This window comes from Callorhinchus milii, unplaced genomic scaffold (genome assembly GCF_018977255.1).
Source record: "Callorhinchus milii isolate IMCB2004 unplaced genomic scaffold, IMCB_Cmil_1.0 Scaffold18, whole genome shotgun sequence".
NCBI classification, from domain to species: domain Eukaryota; kingdom Metazoa; phylum Chordata; class Chondrichthyes; order Chimaeriformes; family Callorhinchidae; genus Callorhinchus; species Callorhinchus milii.
The window spans coordinates 12,212,595-12,231,944 of NW_024704759.1; the positions used below are offsets into that span (position 1 = coordinate 12,212,595).

Here is a 19,350-nt window from a genome sequence, read left to right on the forward strand (position 1 = left end):
AAACTCGGGGACGTCACGTCCGGCGGCGCGGGGCTCTCTGGGAAGGTGAAGCGAGCGGGTTAAGGTCGGTGCCGCCGCCGCCGCCGGGTTTTCGTCTGATTTCTCTTCAGGGGTTTGCCTTGTGTCGCGGCCCTCGAGGAGGAGGAGGAGGGGGGCGGGGAAGGAGGAGAGGGGGATCTTGGGTGGGGGGGGGGGAGGGAGGGAGGGAACGAAGAAGAAGAAGAAGAAGAAAGGGGTGAAAAGAAGAAGAAGAAGAAGAAGGAGGGAAAAAAAGGAGAGAGAAAGAAAAAGAAGAGGAAAAAAAAACACCGCCGCCCCCCCCCCCTCCCCCACACACAGGGAAAAGCTTTCCATCTTATTATAACTGTGTTAATTATTCTTTAATCCGCCCCCACACACACACACACACACACACAGAAAGAAAATATATATATATATTTATATAAAGAGAGAAAAAAAATACCGCCGCCCCCCCCCCCCACACACACCCCCTCACACACTCCCTCACACACTCCCTCCACCTCCTCCTCCTCCAGAGCCGCCGCCGCCGCCGCTTCTTTCTCCACGTGAATGGGATTGATTTCGTTTCTTCAGGAAGAAAGAAGAAAAGAAGGAGGAAAGAAAAAGAAAATTTCGTGGTGGGGGTTTTGGCTTTTTTTTTGGGGGGGGGGAGGGAGGGAGGGGGTGGGTGGTGGGGGGAGAGGGTGGAGGAGAGGAGAGATTTTTTTCACCCCCACCTTGTGGCATTGGAAGAAAAGGTGATATGAGAGAGAGAGAGCGAAAGGAAATAACTTTTTATTGTTTGTTTATTTGTCGGGGTGTTGGGAGGCTCTAGTGTCTGTGTGTCTGTCTGTGTGTGTGTGTGTGTGTGGGTGTCTGTCTCTGTGTGTGTCTCTGTCTCTGTGTGTGTGTGTCTCTGTCTCTGTGTGTGTGTGTCTCTGTCTCTCTGTGTGTGTGTCTGTCTCTCTGTCTCTCTGTGTGTGTGTCTCTGTCTCTCTGTGTGTGTGTCTCTGTCTCTCTGTGTGTGTGTCTGTCTCTGTGTGTCTCTCTCTCTCTGTGTGTGTGTCTCTGTCTCTCTGTGTGTGTGTCTCTGTCTCTGTGTGTGTGTGTCTGTCTCTGTGTGTCTCTGTCTCTCTGTGTGTGTGTCTCTGTCTCTCTGTGTGTGTGTCTCTGTGTGTGTCTCTGTCTCTCTGTGTGTGTGTCTCTGTGTGTGTCTCTGTCTCTCTGTGTGTGTGTCTCTGTCTCTCTGTGTGTGTGTCTGTCTCTGTGTGTCTCTGTCTCTCTGTGTGTGTCTGTCTCTGTGTGTTTAACGGGGTGTTGGGAAAGGAGAGAGAAGGGGAGGATTGTGGAGACTCGAGCCTTCTGGAGGGGAGAGAGAGAGAGAGAGAGAGGGGGCAAAGCCCTTCCCCACTCCCCCCACGGGGGACCCTCCAGCCCCTCAAACTTTTAGTTCAAACCGCTTATGGTGAGGGCCTCGGTTCCAGTGGTCAGTGGGGTTGTTGCCCAGGGCCGGTGCTGTGGTATGTGTGTGTGTGTGGGGGGGGGGGGGAGGGGTGTGTAGGTTTTTTTTTGGGGGGGGGGGTTGTAGTTTGAATGAATCCCGACTAGGCCGCGTTACAACTAACACCCACTTCCTTCCTTCCCCCGATTCCCCCTCCTTTGCCATCCCAACTGGGCTCTCTCTCAACGTCGCCCTTCGTCCAGAGAGAGAGAGTGAGTGAGAGAGAGAGAGAGAGAGGGGGGGTTTAATCTCCGCGGGGGGTCTTGTTGCTCGTTGCAGGAAAGGGCGACGTTCGCAGATGGTTCCCGACAATGCCGAAAGAAGTGAGCTCCAAGTAAAGCGGCTTTCAATTGCGATCCCGTTGGGCTTTGTGCACCACCGAGAGAGAGAGAGAGAGAGAGAGAGGCATGTCAAAAAAAAAAATAATAATAATTTTAATTTTTTTTTGGAGGGGGGGGGTGGGAACCGCCGAGGAAACTGAAGTGGAGCTGAATCGAATCTTTCGCCTGACCCCAGACGCTTCCGAAATAGGTTCAGGTTTTATGATTGATCCGCCTGTTGGATCAATCATCAGGGACAGTGCAAGGTTGGGGAGGGGGTGAGACGTGCTGCTGAAGTCTGAGCTCGCTCCTCGCTCCTCTGCCCCACTGCCCCACTGGCCTTGCGAGCAAATCCTCACTGGATGCTTTAAACGAGATAAAGTGAGCAGCACGAAAATGTAGCTGTTGTATTTTGTGTGTGTGTGTGTGTGTGTGTTTTTGTAGCTTTAGCTGATTTTGGGCAAAAACACAAGAGTTCGCTGGGAACACTTTGGGGGTCCCGTGTATGCTTGACTTCGGTTAGTCTGCACTTTTATGCAAGTGCAAGATGAAACTTTACCTGGCAATGGTGATTTAGCATTTGATCGCATTTGCCAGGTAAAACTCTTGCCTTGAGTTAACAGTAGAATCACTTGAGCAACAATTCAGTTAAATGTTAAGATGAACGTTTGATTCTTCTAACTTGTATCCTGTGAAGTTTTTTTTTTGTTAATCCTCTTTTCTTTTCCCCCCCTCAGATAAAATCCCGGCTTCTGCGTGTTCCTAATCTTATCCTGCCCTGGATGCTTCTGTAAAACCTTCATATACACGCACCTCTTCTGGTTTGAAGTTACTGAGTTGCAAGTGTGAAATGGCTCAGATTCAGATTCTTCACCCACCCTCCGCGCTATCGCAGCCTCTGATGGGCGGCATGGTTGGCCAGAGCATTCCCTCTGTTATTGGTGCTCTGCCATCGGAGAGTGCAACTCGGCCTGTTCAAAGCTCCGCTTTACCCTCCGCATCTGCTACTTCCAACGACACAGCTGCAGGTACCTACTGATTCACAGTGAAGTCCATGTTCAACATGCTAATTGCTTCCATGTGACGGTGACTCGAAAACTGACAGAGCATCTTTGAAATTGTAGTCACTTTCTATATTTTTATATTTTAATTTGGGAGAGGAATGTGTGGAGTTGGAATGTAATGAGTTCCTTGATTTAGAAGAAAATTAAATAGGGCAGATTGTGCTACGTTTCAAATGCTGTGCATTTTTTATTTTAGGCTTGAGTAGATGGCATTAATGCATTATTTTGCATTGAATTTGGTGAAGCCTAATTGTCAATCCTTAGCCTTTTAATTCTTTTTGACATTTTCAATTTTTATTCTGGTTTCTTCTGCCATATGCTTTTTTAATATGGATGATAATGGATTTACACATTGACTTATTATTTTAGTTTATTACCCTTTGAGTGACATTTGTTTTGCCCATTTCCCTTTTTATTTTGCATCTCACTTCTCCATAGTACCCAATTTCCTAATTTTACAATTCAAATTTATTGCTTCAAAGGTTCCTTTAAGGACAACAGGCCTAACTTGCTTAATGTTTCCTTAACCATTGGCATGCCCTGTATAACCATTTGTAGTAATAATAATTCTTGCCTTTGATACAGCACCTTATCACGTCTTTGAGACGTAATATTCACAGAATATAGTGTGAAGTGAATTGACTGTATATTTTGTGGGTAAAACGTGGCAGCCAATTGCACACAGCAAGAATCCTTGGTAAATTTCATTAGATGTACTTTGTATGTATTTGTCTGAATGTTCACACTCATTTACTAACCAGACAGGAGTAAAGGTTGTTGCTCTGTGTTGATTGTATCCATTTTTTCTTTCAGTTCTTTTAAACATGACAAACCCCAAAGAGAAAACCCCCATGTGTCTTGTGAATGAGTTAGCCCGTTTCAACAAGATCCAGCCAGAGTACAAGCTTTTGAATGAACTTGGTCCAGCTCATGCGAAGGTAACTGGAAATGTAATTAAAATTACTATTTTTTCCTTTGTGCGTTCTGTGTGTTATGAATAAACTGATTTTAAATTGTGTGGGTGCTTTCCGTGCCATTTAAAAAAAAACTGAAAGTGATCCACTTTCTTAAGATGTATTTGGGAAAAGCCAATCCAGTTTTTACGCTAAGAATATTTTTATGCTATTGCAATGCGCTGTTCGGTGTCTGAAGTTCATTTATATAATTATCTAGAAATAATGTAGGAATGCCGTAAAGCACTCTTTTCCATTAAAGTATCTTGGTAACAGTATAACTTGGTACCAACCTTGGGAAATGTACCTGCAGAATTTTTTAATAGTTAGTACATTTCCATAAGCACCTAAACATATCTGTACATTAATATCACTAGGTGGGGTTGAATGAAATGTATATTTGCAGTACAGTGTCCTTGGTGTTGGGGCGAGAACCAGTTATTTAGTAGACGTAGGTTATTCATATCTACGTGTGCTCAGTTTGCTATAATTGCAATTGGGGATATGGAAATAACTCTTAAACCTTCTTTGCTACAAAGGCAACATCTTAACCTCGATGAAGCCTATACTTCAGAGCAAGAATTAGCGATTGGTCCAGAAAAATGCCTATTGTAATGCAGATTTACAATGTAGGTTTCTTTTCCAAATGGATTTGGAATAAGCTCTCTCCTTGAAAGCTAATTTTTCACTTCATCTCTATGAGGTACTTTCTCTCAGACAATATTCCTCCAGGTATTGGAGAAGTCTGATTCCATTCATGGCGTAATAAGCATCCATTGAACATTGACATGTGGTTTCAGCAAGCTGCAATTGATAGATTATAATCAAATATACAAAGTGATTTATTTGTGAAACTCTGGAAGGAAACGTTTAGTGGAGTGTAAACATATTCCTGATTTCGTAAGCTTGACCTTTACTTATATGCTGCCTTACTTGGTATTGTTTTCTCTAGGCCTTAGCGCACTCTCCTCCCTCCCCATCACACAGAACAGCAATGGGCCATCTATGGTTTAACATGTTCCCTCAAGTCTTCAGTTAGGATGCTGAAAAAATTGCAGTAATAAAGTTAAGCGGTTCAATTGTGAATTATTTATTGTAACTAAAACCAATTATATTAAAGCACCATTTAAAATAGCATAAAAATCTTACCTCCTTCATCCTGTCAATTTGTTTTAAAAAAAATTCTAAACTTTTTTGACTAATTTTTCTACCTTCCCCCTATTCTAAATCTTGTAAAACATTCGTTTTACTGTCCATTTTGGCAGTAGCTACCTTTTATCTTTTAACTCTGTTTTTCATTGGCTGAAAACTGGATTTACAGGTGGATTTTTCCAGCCAATGAAAGACTGAAGATTGATGGAGCCGCATCTTTAGATGTGACCAGGTAAATCTTTGATGTGAAAATCAGTCAGAAAGTCCCAAGTGGAAGCCATAAATCAGCTAGTCCCTCCCACACGGATAAGGCACTGCATAAATGTGTTTCTTGGCTACCCATACAAGATAGGCTTAAAAATACTACCATAAAATATTCATATGCAGTATCTGAATTGATCTGAAATTTTAACTACGCGGTAAAACAGTTAAAGTTTCTCTGAGTTTTTTTTAGACGGGATTATTGTAAGCTTTTCTGTTTAAAGCAGCGACGTTAAATATCACATTGACAGTTTTCCATTTTTAGGGATTACAATGTGTTCTAAATTTACACTATGCGCCAAGCGCTCTTTTGGGATGCTCCAGTCAGGGAGCAATATTGACGGCCTCTCTAAAAATATTTCCCAGACTACACTTTGAAAGATTCCTCCACCATGAAGGGTAAATAAAGCGAAGGCACCGAGAAATGAAGAGATACTTTAAAGGAAAAGAGTGCAAATGCGTTTAATATGTGTCAGCCTGACACAGCTGGTAGTACTCTCCGAGTCAGAAGGTTGTGGGTTCAAGCCCAGCATTGGGTTTTTGAGTTCATAGATGGGCTGTAAGAGAACGGAGTTTCTCCTGGACTGTTGGTTAACAATCCTCCAGATAAAATTAGTGATTTGTTTCAATGGCAATTTGTGGGACATTGCTGTCCGCAAATTGGCCTTGTGTTTGTCGACAAAATGCACAGTCATTATGCTTTACAGTACATCCTATGAAGCACTTTGAGAAGTTTTGACAACATGATGAGATGCTATATCAAATGCAAGTAGTGCTGATATTAAGATTTAAATCGTATTTCTTATCTTATAACTAAGTTAGCTAATGTAATATTCTGAACTTAACACAAGTCTGACTAATAGCCATATTCATCAACAATTGTTTAATTGTAAAGCAAAGTATGCTGGAACATCGTCATCGTCTTTTAATATCAAATTGTGCGATGAGTAACAATAATTTTATTATTGGGCATCAGAATCATTTAGTCATATTGGTATGACTTGCTTTCTTTTAGCATATTCATATATAGTAGCTGCCCAGCTCAGATAGTAGGACTCTTACCTCTTGAGTTGGAAACTTTCGGTTCAAGCTCCATATTCGGATTCATGGTATAGGCTGAATGTATAATATAGCTATGATCATATAATATTCCCTGCACTGATATAGCACTTTGTACAGTGCTGAAGGACTGCTGCATTGTTGGAGGTCCTTTTGATGAGATGTTAGACTAAGGTCTTGTCTGCTCTTCAGGTGGATGTCAAAGATCCCATGGCACTATTTGAAATGGGAATGGAGTTTCTCCCAGGGTCCTGGCCAGATAAAATTGGTTATTCATTTTAGGCATGTATGTGGGATTGATGTGTGTAAATTAGCTGCTATTTTGCTGACAAAATAGTCAGTGCACTTTTCAGTGAATCCTGAAAGAAGCACTTTGAGACATCCTAAGATGAAGGGTGCTATATCAGTGCAAGGAATATTATGATCATAGCTATGTTATACATTTTTAAAGAAACTTGGAATTGCCTACTTTCAATCGATGGGTGCGGGTATAAAAATGTACTTTGCTGAGGTAAATACAAAAAAACAACAAATTACATTTATATAGTGCTTTTCACATTAGGAGGACGCCCCAAAGGCCCTGGACAGTGAAAGGTTTGCACCCGAGCTGGGGGTTGGAATCAAGAGGGGTGGAGGAGAGCAAGAGGGTGGGGGTGGGAAGGTGTCCGAAGGCACGGTCGAAGAGGAAGGTGTTGAGACTGGCTTTGAAGGAGGTAAATAGTAATACTTCACTGCTTACTACTTTTATTTTTAGTGTTCAAAATGCATGCAGTCTGGGCACTAAACTGGGAACTGAAGCAATCTTCAAAATGACTTGTACTGCGCTTTTTAACTGCTTGTGCATTCTACTTTCCAGGTCTTCACCGTGCAGCTGACGCTTGGTGACCAGCACTGGGAAGCCGAAGGAAGCAGCATAAAAAAAGCCCAGCATGCAGCAGCCGCGAAGGCCTTAGCAGAGACCAGTCTCCCAAAGCCGCCACCTCGTCCCCCACGTAATGATTCAAAAAATCCTGGTAAAACATTAGTATTAGTGGAACGGTCATTGAAAGAGAAGCCCCAATGATATCTGATTGTCAGACTTGGTTTTTCCAAAAGAGATAAATAAATCTACCGAGTTGTAAGTTGTGCCTCTTTGAATATAATATAAACTGGAAACATACAAGTAGAATGTAGAGGAATTCTGAGTTAATTTATTCGAATTTTAATATAAACTTTTAACTCAACTCTACTGAAATGTACCCCTTTCTACTTTAGAATAAATAAACTGAAATCTGTTCAATCTATCGTACGCTATATATAGTTCTGGACTATACAACGACATTTATTGGTAACAAACTCTATAAATGTATTTTTAGACAGTGTTACTCCTACAGTAGAGCTGAATGCTTTATGCATGAAAATGGGAAAGAAACCAACCTACAGACCAATTGACCCTTACCCTGGAATAAGAACAAACTACAATATGCTGAGAAACAACGCTTACCCTCAAAGGTATCTTAAATTATTTTACATTTTCTTTTAGGACTGTTTTATCCATTATCAGCTTGCCATAAATATAGTGCTTTGTGGAAATACTCCATATCCTATTTCCCTCAGCAATTAAGAGGGGAGGAGAAGAACAGTGGAACTGTTACCTGTTTTGTTTAGAATGGTGCCTGATTTGAAGATAACTAGTAACAGTAATGATTTGGCAGAATATAAATAAATAGTTTAAAATCTATTTGAAGAGGGTACCAGATGACTTTTTTCACACATATATATACCCTGTATTATAAAAATCATTGTAATAATAATCCTTGCATTTGATACAGCACCTCATCATGTCTTCGAGACGAGTCAAAGCGCTTCACGGAGTATACTATGAAGTGAATTGACTATATTTTGTGCATGAAACGCGGCAGCCAATTGCACACAGTAGTGTCCCGGCAACTTCATAATTGACGTACATATGAATTGAAATCTTTTAAAAATTACACGGGGATGAATTAAAAGTCCCTAAATACATATTGTTTTCAGGTATTTCTACTCATTCCCTCCCGTTGGACCGGTCACTTATCAAGTAGAGCTTGCGATTGGAAACCAGCAGTTCCAAGGAAAGGGAAGGTCTCGACAGGCTGCTAAACATGATGCTGCTGCTAAAGCGCTAAAAGCCTTGCAAAATGAAACTCTACCATGCAAGTTACCTACGGTAAGCGTATTGGCATATTTTGGATGAACTAGCTTGTCTTAAAATCTTCAAGGGAGAAAACTGACTGCAATCTGTGATCGTTTGAATTGAACATTATCGAAGAGCATTTCAGTGGGATTCGGGTGGATGGATTTCTTAGCGGAGCAAATAGCTTGAAATGGTTGTATGTTTCTGTGGTTTTGACGTAAGGGCTATGATATTCTAAAAGTGTGTCAAGACAAGTATTGAGTGTCCAATCGCAATTGAATTTTCAAATATATTTAAAAATTGCATTGTATCTCAATTTTGAATTTAGTCATTATCCCTGTATCCCCACAGGTTAATGGAAAGAACTTGATGATGATCTGAATAAATCTGAAATAAGTCAAGTATTTGAGGTAGCACTAAAAAGAAATATGCCAGTGAACTTTGAGGTAAGTTTACCTTTGAAGGGATCTTTCTGACTCTGGCTCTCTCTGCCTGAACCAGTCATATTTTGCACCTGCTTTATGTTGAATAATTCTGTTCATTTGTTTTTCTAATCCGATTGCTTTGAAAGCTTCCGGTTAATTTTTGTAGAACAGGTTTATAGGTTGAAAAAGTGAAAAATAGGTTGAAAAAGACACCAATTTTCGGTGGTTGAGTGGGTGAAGCATTCTCCTTACATACAGCAACGAAGAGTACTTTTGTTGCTATTTGCTGACATTTTTCAGCCATTGAGAAAGATATCATGAATTGAATGTCATAGTAGCAAAGATGGATTTCAAAAACAGTGCTGGTTGTCTCTGCAATCCTTGTCCACTGCAGTGGAAAGGGCTCTTCTGTTGTTAAAGATGTGACCGGAAATAAATTGTGCTGGTAACCGCTTCATTGTACTGGTAACAGCTCAGTGCTTTGGGACGTCCTCCTGACGTGAAAGGTGCTCCATAAATGTAATTTTGTTGTTGTTGTTCATTGCCGATGAAGCATAGAATGGAAATAGGACCAGTGAAGCGATGACGTGTAGGAACATTTAATTCCTCTGCTAACATTAGCAACTTAAAAAGAGGAATTGTGTAGAGTTACAAGGCAACAACGTGTATGCAGAAAGAAAGTTAGTGTGTACTGAATGCAACCGCACTTCTGGAACCTGGTTCAACAGGACGGACACCTGTGTAATTAACGAACTTGCCCTATAGTGAGGTATTTGATAGCGGAATTGCCCTGTATATTGATAAACTTTGCAGAAATGATGCACCAAAAGGATTTAACATCATTTATCAATTTGAGGGAAGATTAAATTTGAACAAAGGGCCAACAAATTTTGTGGCAGCTCCTGTAATCAGAAAAAAATAAGTTCAGAAGAGAGAGAACGCAAGTCAGTAGTGACTGATAGTGGCAATGTGTCTCTAGTTGATGTCGAGTTTACGCTTGTCGTTCCCCAGTACACTGACTCAAAGCTGATTGTTTTAGAGGATATTTTCCTTGTAGGGAAAGGAGGAGAAAGCTAATTCTAGGCAAGTTCAGTATCCTGGGCTGTGAACGTTGTATCAATTTTCTTTCCTTGTGAATTTCAGGTAATAAAAGAGACTGGCCCTCCACACATGAAGAGTTTTGTAACCAAGGTAATAGTTGGAGAATTTTCGGCCGAAGGGGAAGGGAAGAGTAAGAAAATTTCCAAGAAAGTCGCAGCAATAGCTGTTCTGGAGGAACTCAAGAAATTACCACCACTACCCACTGTAGAAAAAGTGAAACCGCGTATAAAAAAGAAAACCAAATCAATAGTAAAGGTGTGTAATCGCTTGGAGTGAAAATAACCAGTAATTTGAACCAAGACTTCACTGAATTGACGGAGCTGAACTAGGAGCAAAAAATCTTCCGACATTTAGTAGTAAAAGTGCTAATGTTATTTTCTGAGCGATTTTGGCCTAGTCTTTCGTGCTGTGTTCTGTTACTCCACAGTAGAACGTACCTATAATGGCTATCCAAATTATATGTAGTCATTATGACCTTTCAGTATGAATCAAAAAGGATCTGTCAAGGAATTTCTGTGGTACTGGCTTCAAATGTCTGTTCCAGACTTAAAAACAGAATTGCCTATTCAGTTACAACTTTTGGGTTGGGAAAGAGTTAAATCCTGATCAACATATGGAAGGTGGCATGTTGTGGATTCATTATGAGACTTCGTATGCTCATTTTTTTTAAAAAGGAACATTTTTTGGATCTTTATGAGCATATTGGTTCCTAAATGTACATGGTAAGTCCCAGCAGTAAAACTTGTTTAAATTGCTGGAAACAATTTCAAGTCACTGGACAGGTACTGCTTCAAAGCTCACCAAGGAGAGCACCAGAGGTAAGTTCTTCCATTACTGAACTTAAAATATTCTTTGCACTTCACTCATTAATTTGAGACAATTAAACGTTTTTTCCAAGGCCAACTGCTTCCAATTTAGCTGAATTTGACAGACGTTTTTATTTTTTCATGTCTGTGCTTCTCTGTGATTGAATAGTTTGTACTGACCGATCCTAATATATTTGAACATTGCTTATGTTCAGGTACTAGCCTCCTGATTAACTGAAATGTTTGCAGGATCTGAATTCTATGGCCATAAAGTTCCAGAGTATTTTAAATATTTGAATAATTTATGTAAAATCATTTTGACATGAAAAATGCTATATTCATGCTACAGCTAATCTACTGCCCATGTATTCTGTAGTTGTAACATATCTTATACTTATAACTTTGTGCGTTGAAAAATGAATGAACTACAACACGGATGTTTTGGCATATTACAAGCTACCGCCCAGTTCCCATCCTTTTTTCTTTTGTGAATCTTTATAAAACTGCGCCCGGATTAAAATTAGTCTTAATTTAAGTGGTCTATTCGGCAATCAAAATATATTCTGGTTCTAAACTGTAACATTTGCCCTGTTAATCATTAGTCTTGTCTGTTGACCATGGAAATGAAAGTGTGAAGAACCATAATGAAAGCTGGGTGTTAGTGCTTTGAGGTTATGCCATAGTCTATTCCCAACTTTAGCTCTAGTGAAGGGATGGTAAATAGATGCTCTCACATGGAGATCAATTAAAAGACCAGGTTGCTCTTATGTAATTTGTGAGCAACATTGGCAGAATTGTGTGTAAAGATTACAAGAGATTCTCTAGAAAATTGCAAGATTCAGCACTGTAATAAAAAATTAAAAAAACCTGGAAGGGGTCCTTCTGTGTTTGTTACACAAAACTATTTGGCCATAAAACAAAAAAACTGCACCAATTTAGTCATGCCTGTTGGCTTAAATTGAAAGTGCTGAAATGCTGAGCTTGCATCTTTTTATTTTTTAAGCTACAGACAAGTCCAGAGTATGGGCAAGGAATGAATCCAATCAGCCGTCTGGCTCAAATTCAGCAAGCAAAAAAAGAAAAGGAGCCTGAATATACTTTAATGGTAGAACGAGGTCTTCCTCGCCTAAGGGAATTTGTTATGAGGGTGAGAACTGTTGCATAATTTCATTGATTACCTACAAATTCTAAACTGTGCAATCCCAAATAACCTAAAATGTATTCCGTTGCCTAGGTTAAAGTTGCCAATCAGGTGTCAGAGGGAATGGGTCCAAATAAAAAGGTTGCTAAAAGAAATGCAGCTGAGAAGATGTTGGAACTTTTAGGTTATAAAGTTCCTCAGCCCCAACCGCCTAAACCAGCGTTGAAAACTGAGGAAAAGGTAAACAGGATTTTTATTTTCTCTTTCACAATCCTCATTCCTCAAATTTATAATCAGGAGTTCTTGGTTGTTTCTGGTTCTAACGTTTGAATTTCCTTTTGCTCTGAAGCCAACCATGAAAGAACCTACTAAAGGTCGAAAAGTGACCTTCTTTGAACCTGGTTCCTCTGGAGAAGACACAATAGCAGGTATGCAGAAGCATTGTTTAAGAGAAGCTGAATAATATTTGGCCCACAAAATACAGTCACTACACTTTACAGCATATTCTGTGAAGCTCTTTGAGACCTCTAAACAATGTGATAAGGTGCAATATCAAATGCAAAGATTATTATAATATGGTAGGTGAGAGCACACATAACCATTCTGCTAAATTTCTGTAGTTGCGCTATTTCACTTTTGATTTTCCTTCTAAGTGACTGGCGAGGCCACTAGTTTTCCTGGGTGAAAAGATGAGTGTAATGGAAAAATGTGACTCTCCCATCTGAAACTTCAATGTTTTCTCGATGGGTCCTGTATGTTTCTTACAAATAGAAAGGAAGCATCAGTGTCTGGTTCCTCTTATTCTCATCAATATTTATATCCTGATTTCTGCTCTTACCCATACAGGATGTCTCCTTACCATCTCCAGCTCCTACTTTTAACTGATGGGGATAGACATTGATCAAACATTCTCTTAAGATATGATGATAGTTCTCATCTTGTTTAAACGGGACAGTGATCTGTCTGAGATAGTAGCAGAGCCAAGATTGAATATTGAAGATGTGAGGTGGATAGATATTCAATTATAATTCATTTTTAAGATCTCCACTCATGACATTAATTGATTGGATGGAGTTCATGGGACGATGGATTGTATGCGATCCATGATGGAGTGGCCTAAGCTGCCTTTTCTTGGTTCGTGCTTTATAATAATAATAATAATCCTTGCATTTTATAAAGCGCCTTATTACATCGTTGAGATGTTTCGAAGCGCTTCACAGAGTATACTGTAAAGTGGAGTGACTATATTTTCGTGAAAAATATATGCTCTAAATGGGTTGCACAAGCTTTCAAAATGTAAAAATAAGTTTGTGTACACGTCAGGATTCTATGTGGTACGGTAGTTTATTTTTAAGATTCATTGTACATGTAAGCAGTTGTAATTTACCTTTTTTGTTTCAGGTAATAAAGATGGGAACATCCGTCTAGAAGATGAATTCCGGATGCCTTATTCCAGCCACCAGCAGCTGCCGGCTGGAATTCTCCCCATGGTTCCCGAGGTGGCCCAGGCTGTTGGAGCTATTCACGGGCATCATACCAAAGATTTCAACCGGCCGGCTGCAAACCCAGCAATGGCCACAGTTACTGCTCTGATTGCAAGAGAACTGCTATATGGTGGCACCTCCCCAACAGCTGAAGCTATTTTGAAGATTAACCCTACAGCACGGAAACCACATCTGCTACACAGCACTCTTACCAGGCCTTCTGAACAGCTGGATTTCCTGGCTAGTGTTCAGGAATTACAGGTAAGATGGCTTTTTTTTTAGAAAAAGGTTAAGTTGGAGAAACGACAGAGTTTATTCAATAGAAATGGCTTTGGAAAACCCATTTTTTTAAAAAAATTACACCAAAACTCACATGAGTCTCAACTTTATAAATCAAATAATCGCTTAAGGAGTATAACAACAACAGCTTGTGTTTATATAGTGCCCTTCACACGGGGTAGCGTCCTGGAGCGCTTGAACCCACGCACGTGAATCGCTATCAAAACCGCTTGGTTGATAGGGAAGCGAGGTTATGAATTAGCAGATCATTAATATGACCAGTGCAAAGAAATCAAAGTGGTTTTGATACTCTCGCACTTACCGGCTGCATTGAATTGCGGAAAATGATGTCCTGACACGTGAATGCGTGCGCGCGTATCAGCTGGCCACATTCATGTTTTGTAGTTCTTTTAATTTAGCCTTTTCAGACCAAACAGACGTGAAACCCGCATAGTCTATGTTGACACTCCAATGCAGTGCTGAGGGCGTGCTGCATTGTCAGAGATGCCGTCCTTGAGAAGAGACATTAAACTGACATCCCATCTGCCTGTTAAAATCCCATGACACTATTTGAAAAGACAAGTGAGTTTCTCCTTGTGACGTGGCCAACAAGCCCCAACTAAAATTGGTCTCTCACTTCACGACTGCGTGCAGGACACTGCTGTGTGCAAATTGGCTGCAATGTTTGTCCACACAAAATACAGTCATACCACTTTACGGGATATCCTATGAAGTATTTTGAGATGTCAAATGCAAGAATTATTATTGCCCCATGTTATGACTTTGATAAATTAGCGTAGGTGTTTTATTAGCACTTTATCTTTCTTGAGCCACATGAATCTTATTTCACTGTCTATTTTGCCAAATTTTTAATGATTTGAATATGATTTTTAATTTTCAGGTTGAATATAAAGACTTTCCAAAAAACAATAAAAATGAGTTTGTATCACTGATAGACTGTACTTCTCAACCTCCCCTGATGAGCCACGGGATTGGAAAAGATGTGGAATCCTGTCATGATATGGTATGATTGTTCCTTATGGTGTCATAGTATCTTTTAGAAATTGCTGAATATTGCTCTATAATTTTAGTTGATAAAAGTTGAGCCTGGATCTGAGACAAATGAGAAGTTGTTTTGATTCCACCACTAAGTGTCTTCTTCCTTCTAGGCTGCACTAAATATCTTAAAATTGTTGTCTGAACTGGACCAACACAATGTAGAAATATCAAGAACAGGAAATGGACCAATTGCTGTGTAAGTATGTATTATCGATTTCTCATTAAGCTTCTAATTTGAAGGGAACTGTATGACGAGGTGAATTAGAAGATCTTTAGTTGGCTATGAATTCTGCCCAGAGTGATGAAGGGCTGATGGAGGCGAGGCAAGGGATGAGGCGAAGGGACTGTGGGAGGGAGTTCCACGGAGGGGCGGCTAAAAGCCTGACTGCCAAAGGTGTGGTGTGCAGGATAAGTGACGCAGGCAGTGCCTGCTGAGCGGAGGGAGCAAGCTGGGTTGGTATTGTTTCAGAAGATGGCAGAGGTAGGGTGAGTCACAACCATGGAGGGATTTGAAAGCGGTGGCCGAGAATCTTGAACTCAATCCTCTTGAGGATTGGGGATCCAACTGATCTGAGCAAGGATGTGGGTGATAGACTCACAGAAAAAAAAGCTCTTCAGAAAGCTCCGATACTTGTTACAAACAAATAAGGCCTTTGTTGCAATAGCTCAGCCTTTCTCGTACAGTATCGCTTTGATATCTATTCCACATATGAAATATTTCCAGGTTATTCTTTTAAGTACTTGAATCATCGGTCAGGATCAGGACGCCTTGTGAAACCCGTAGATGTGATCTGCTGAAATCAAAATGCAATATCACGTTTTGTGGCAGGAATCTCTCTTGCAAAAGCGGTTTATAAATATTCACGGGTTCTCGTTCTTTTTAGATGTGTTAAACAAGAAATTGACGGCGACTCTCTCATCAAACCGGCTAACTCAAACACTTTAGGACAAACCCTGGATGTCACTGACTGAAAGCCTTTTATTGATCCCAAAGCTCCAAGCACCAGAAAAATCGGATGCTTCCTGTTCTGTGACATTGTAACTTCTGTTTTAGACACTTACAGTTTGAATCTTGCTGTAGTATCTAAATCATTAAGTTGCTTACCTTTTTAAAATAGTGACGCATTTCAACATTAATTCAATTTTTTTGATGAAGGAAATTGTTCATAATTTTTTCATTGGAACCTTGTTCACACCCAACCTCCGACAGCAAAAAATTTGAATTTCTTTTGATGCCTCTCCAATAGTACATCACATGATGATTTGAAAGATTGCTAATGTTTTTGATCACTTAACAAAAACCGGGTCATATCCAGCATATGTAGTTCATGATTTGGTTTCTGTTTGAATTGGCCATTAGGAATATAAACTGGTTTGGTTTGCAAACCTGATGTTAGTGATTATTTAAAATGGAGTGTGCCTCTATTTTCATAACTCTATTGTATATCTCAAGATGAATTTAGACTAAAAAATTTAGTCAAGTTGAGTAAGTTGTAAAGACTACCTGTTTTTTTTTTCCCCCTCCCTCTTTGGAAGAAAGTATCAAGTAAAATGTTGAGTCTTCTAGATCGTTTCTTTCTTAATCTAAAAGTTTTTTTTATAAACTTGGTAATTCTAAAGGAATAGGTTTTGTTTTTATATGAAACTTGTTTTTAATTTTCAAAGGTGCACAAGAATTACATGGTTGGATATGATCTGTTACTTAGCTTCTACCAGAAACTGCAGATTACTATACATTTCGGTGTAGGGTAAAATGTAAGATGTTGTGTTGTACTTAATGCTTTGATGTAATGTTCCATGTGATGTACACAAAGTGTGTACAGTAAACTTTTTTGCCTATGGTCCAAGTAAAGCACGAAACCCTTGCCAACTTGCATACTACGTCAACAAATTGTTACTTTACTTTTGGACTTTTTCTCCCCATGTATTGTACCTATGGAATGGAGAAGTAAAAATTGGTGTTTGTGCAAAAGTACTGGTGGCTTTTTTAGCATAACATTTTATTAACATGAGGCAGAATTAAAGAAGTTGACAGTAAAGACAAAAATGCTGATTTTTTTTGTTTCAGTCAGAACTGCTAATGTGCAAAAAAAAAAGAAAGACTGTTGGTGCTGATCTTTGCTTTCATTTGTGGTATTTTTTCAATTAGGTCTCCAAACAGCTATGCTATTTCCATGTGCATTTAGTACAGCATTAAATTTTAGAAGTTGATGTTAAAGTTCCTGAAAATGCTAAACGTTACAGTAATATTTTAGCTTAAAAAGCCATGGTCCAAATGAAAAGCATATAACTCCTTTAAGTGGTGCTGTAATTCTCCGTTGTGCAAGGTATAATTAACCTTGTGTGAATGTATATAATATATATATAAAGTTTATATTACAGTAATAGTCTGAGAAATGTATGCCATTTGATAGTCACATTTGGACAACTTTGGATCACCAGCAAGGGGTTCAGGATTTTAAAGTGAAGCAAACCTTAAAGTTCCGAAAGGTAATTAATATACAGATCTTTAATGAATTTAATTTTTTTCAGTACATTTCAGCATTTCAAAACTTGCTGTTACACCACTGTTTGATTCAGATGTTAGTGCAACTCAACTGTTCAGTTGTCAAACAGTTTGAATTTTTAAACGTGCCTGAAAAGGCTGCAAGACCCCAATTTTTTTCAACTTTTATTAATCATTATCAAAAAAAGTTAACAGAAGTTAGTTATTGAATTTCTTCACCTATGGGATACATAGTGTGATTATAGCAGGATGATGTGTACCCAGAACATAGCATTAATTTAGTTGAGTAGAATTTCCAATTCAGTATCTGATTTTGAGTTTCACTGTTTACTGGAGCCTATTTTGATCAATGTTTTTTGTATTTCAACAAACCGGAGAAGCACACCTTTTCCATTAACTCAGCTTTAATGGACACAGCTTGAACCTATGCCAAGGAAGCATTAGCTGAGGTGTAATTGGGTATTTGTCTTGAAGACGTAATAAGGCGCCATATGAAATTAACAAGTAAGGATTATTATTATTAAGAGGGGTTAGTGTGAAATGTCTGGTAATGTAAGCAACTTCTATTTGAATCTTAGTGAGAGAAGTTGCTTTTCTGAATGTACTTGACTTGAAACTTACATAAACCCGTTAAAGCCTACTTAAAAACCATTATTGTGATTAGATGTCCTGTGGTAATTCAGAAGTTATCATTCGGGATCTTTCAAATGAAACGCTTGTGTGCTTGAATGTTGTAAATACTGTAGGCTTGCGTTTCACTCCACTGGTCATAGGATATAGCTACTAAGTTGTGCAGCTAAAATTCCTCATCCATATTTCTGATGCAGCTGAATCTTGGGATGAAATTGTTTTGGTGTTATTGTCAGGCAAAGTCTTGCCATAATCTTTTAAAAGATCAGGTTGCATACACTCTTGCTATGGTAGGTTCATGGATATTGATAACCCACGAGAAGATTTAAGGTCTTGAATATCTATATGAGCTTTGAGGTAGTAATGGCTTGTTGATGCCGGTTGTGAACCTGGAAACTCTTCTGTCCTTTGAACCCTCAAATGCTGATCACAACAGTTGATTTCAGTCATGCAAAAGAATCTCCCTAGATTTATATTCTGCAGTAATCAGTCTGACTGACATCTTTCTACATATTAGCTTCCCCTTTTTGGCAACACTTGTACCCAGTCTTATTCCGGATTTTAATGTGCCATTTTTAACACTGCTATCTCCTTTCACACTGTTAAATTCTTCCCATTTGAGCATTGAACAGTTTCTGTCAATGATCTGCCCATATTAATGTATTTCCACGACATATGTATAGAATATTGCCTGGTCCTCCCGAATCTGGGGAATCCTGCATACTTGCAAGAAATTGCCAGGCATCCTGATTTTGCTATCAAAATGGCATATATTATGAACTACAGAAGTCCAAACACCTAATGTTGTACGAGAAAATTTTAAAAGTTTATTTTTTAAAAGAAATTGAAGCAGCTTGTTCAACTTCCTATATCAAAACTAGCTTCTGCAAATGGTCATCATGTTTTTAAAGCTTTATATTCTATAAGAATTCCAAGTTGATTTGGGCCATTGTCTCTTGCTTTGGTCTTTTTAAATGCATTTTAAGGGATTTATGTCAAGCCTAATAAATTAAACATTTCCTGGAGCTGTTTGACATCCTACAATGGAACATTAATCTTCAAATTTTAAGTTGATTAGGTTTTCCTTCCCCAGGCACCTAACCGAACTGCAATCTATTCATCAGCTTCCCCGGTTAACATGATAACTTACTGTTTTGCTGTGATAGTTTTACCCTTAAAGTACCTAATAAAATGCTTATTTCAGAACGTAGCAGGTGGTTGCCTCCTAATATCAATCCCCCCTGTGTCTTCTGGCACATGTTCCACTTTCTATTTGATTCTGATTTAACATCTAGTTCAGTATATACTGCCTGGTGAGAATATCATTTGGCAATAAACAGCATTTAAGACCATAATGTGAGTTTCCCTGCAAGGGTGCTCTGGGATCAGCAAGATTGGTTAGACAGAAGGATACATTCAGTAAGAATTGCGGTGGTGTTAATCAGACAGGTTTT

At 39.3% G+C, this 19,350-nt stretch overlaps 1 protein-coding gene across 1 annotated transcript; it reads left to right on the forward strand.

The window, feature by feature from the left end:
• Window positions 1-507: 507 nt before the first annotated feature.
• stau1 (staufen double-stranded RNA binding protein 1) lies at window positions 508-19,106 on the forward strand. Its single transcript, XM_042341710.1, has 15 exons — window positions 508-638; window positions 2,559-2,849; window positions 3,699-3,823; window positions 7,167-7,323; window positions 7,666-7,801; window positions 8,327-8,505; window positions 8,823-8,911; window positions 10,034-10,246; window positions 11,801-11,944; window positions 12,032-12,178; window positions 12,288-12,366; window positions 13,340-13,683; window positions 14,603-14,725; window positions 14,871-14,956; window positions 15,645-19,106. The coding sequence occupies exons 2-15, from the start codon at window positions 2,672-2,674 to the stop codon at window positions 15,730-15,732; spliced, it is 2,088 nt and encodes a 695-aa protein (XP_042197644.1). The 5' UTR covers window positions 508-638; window positions 2,559-2,671; the 3' UTR covers window positions 15,733-19,106.
• Window positions 19,107-19,350: the final 244 nt, after the last annotated feature.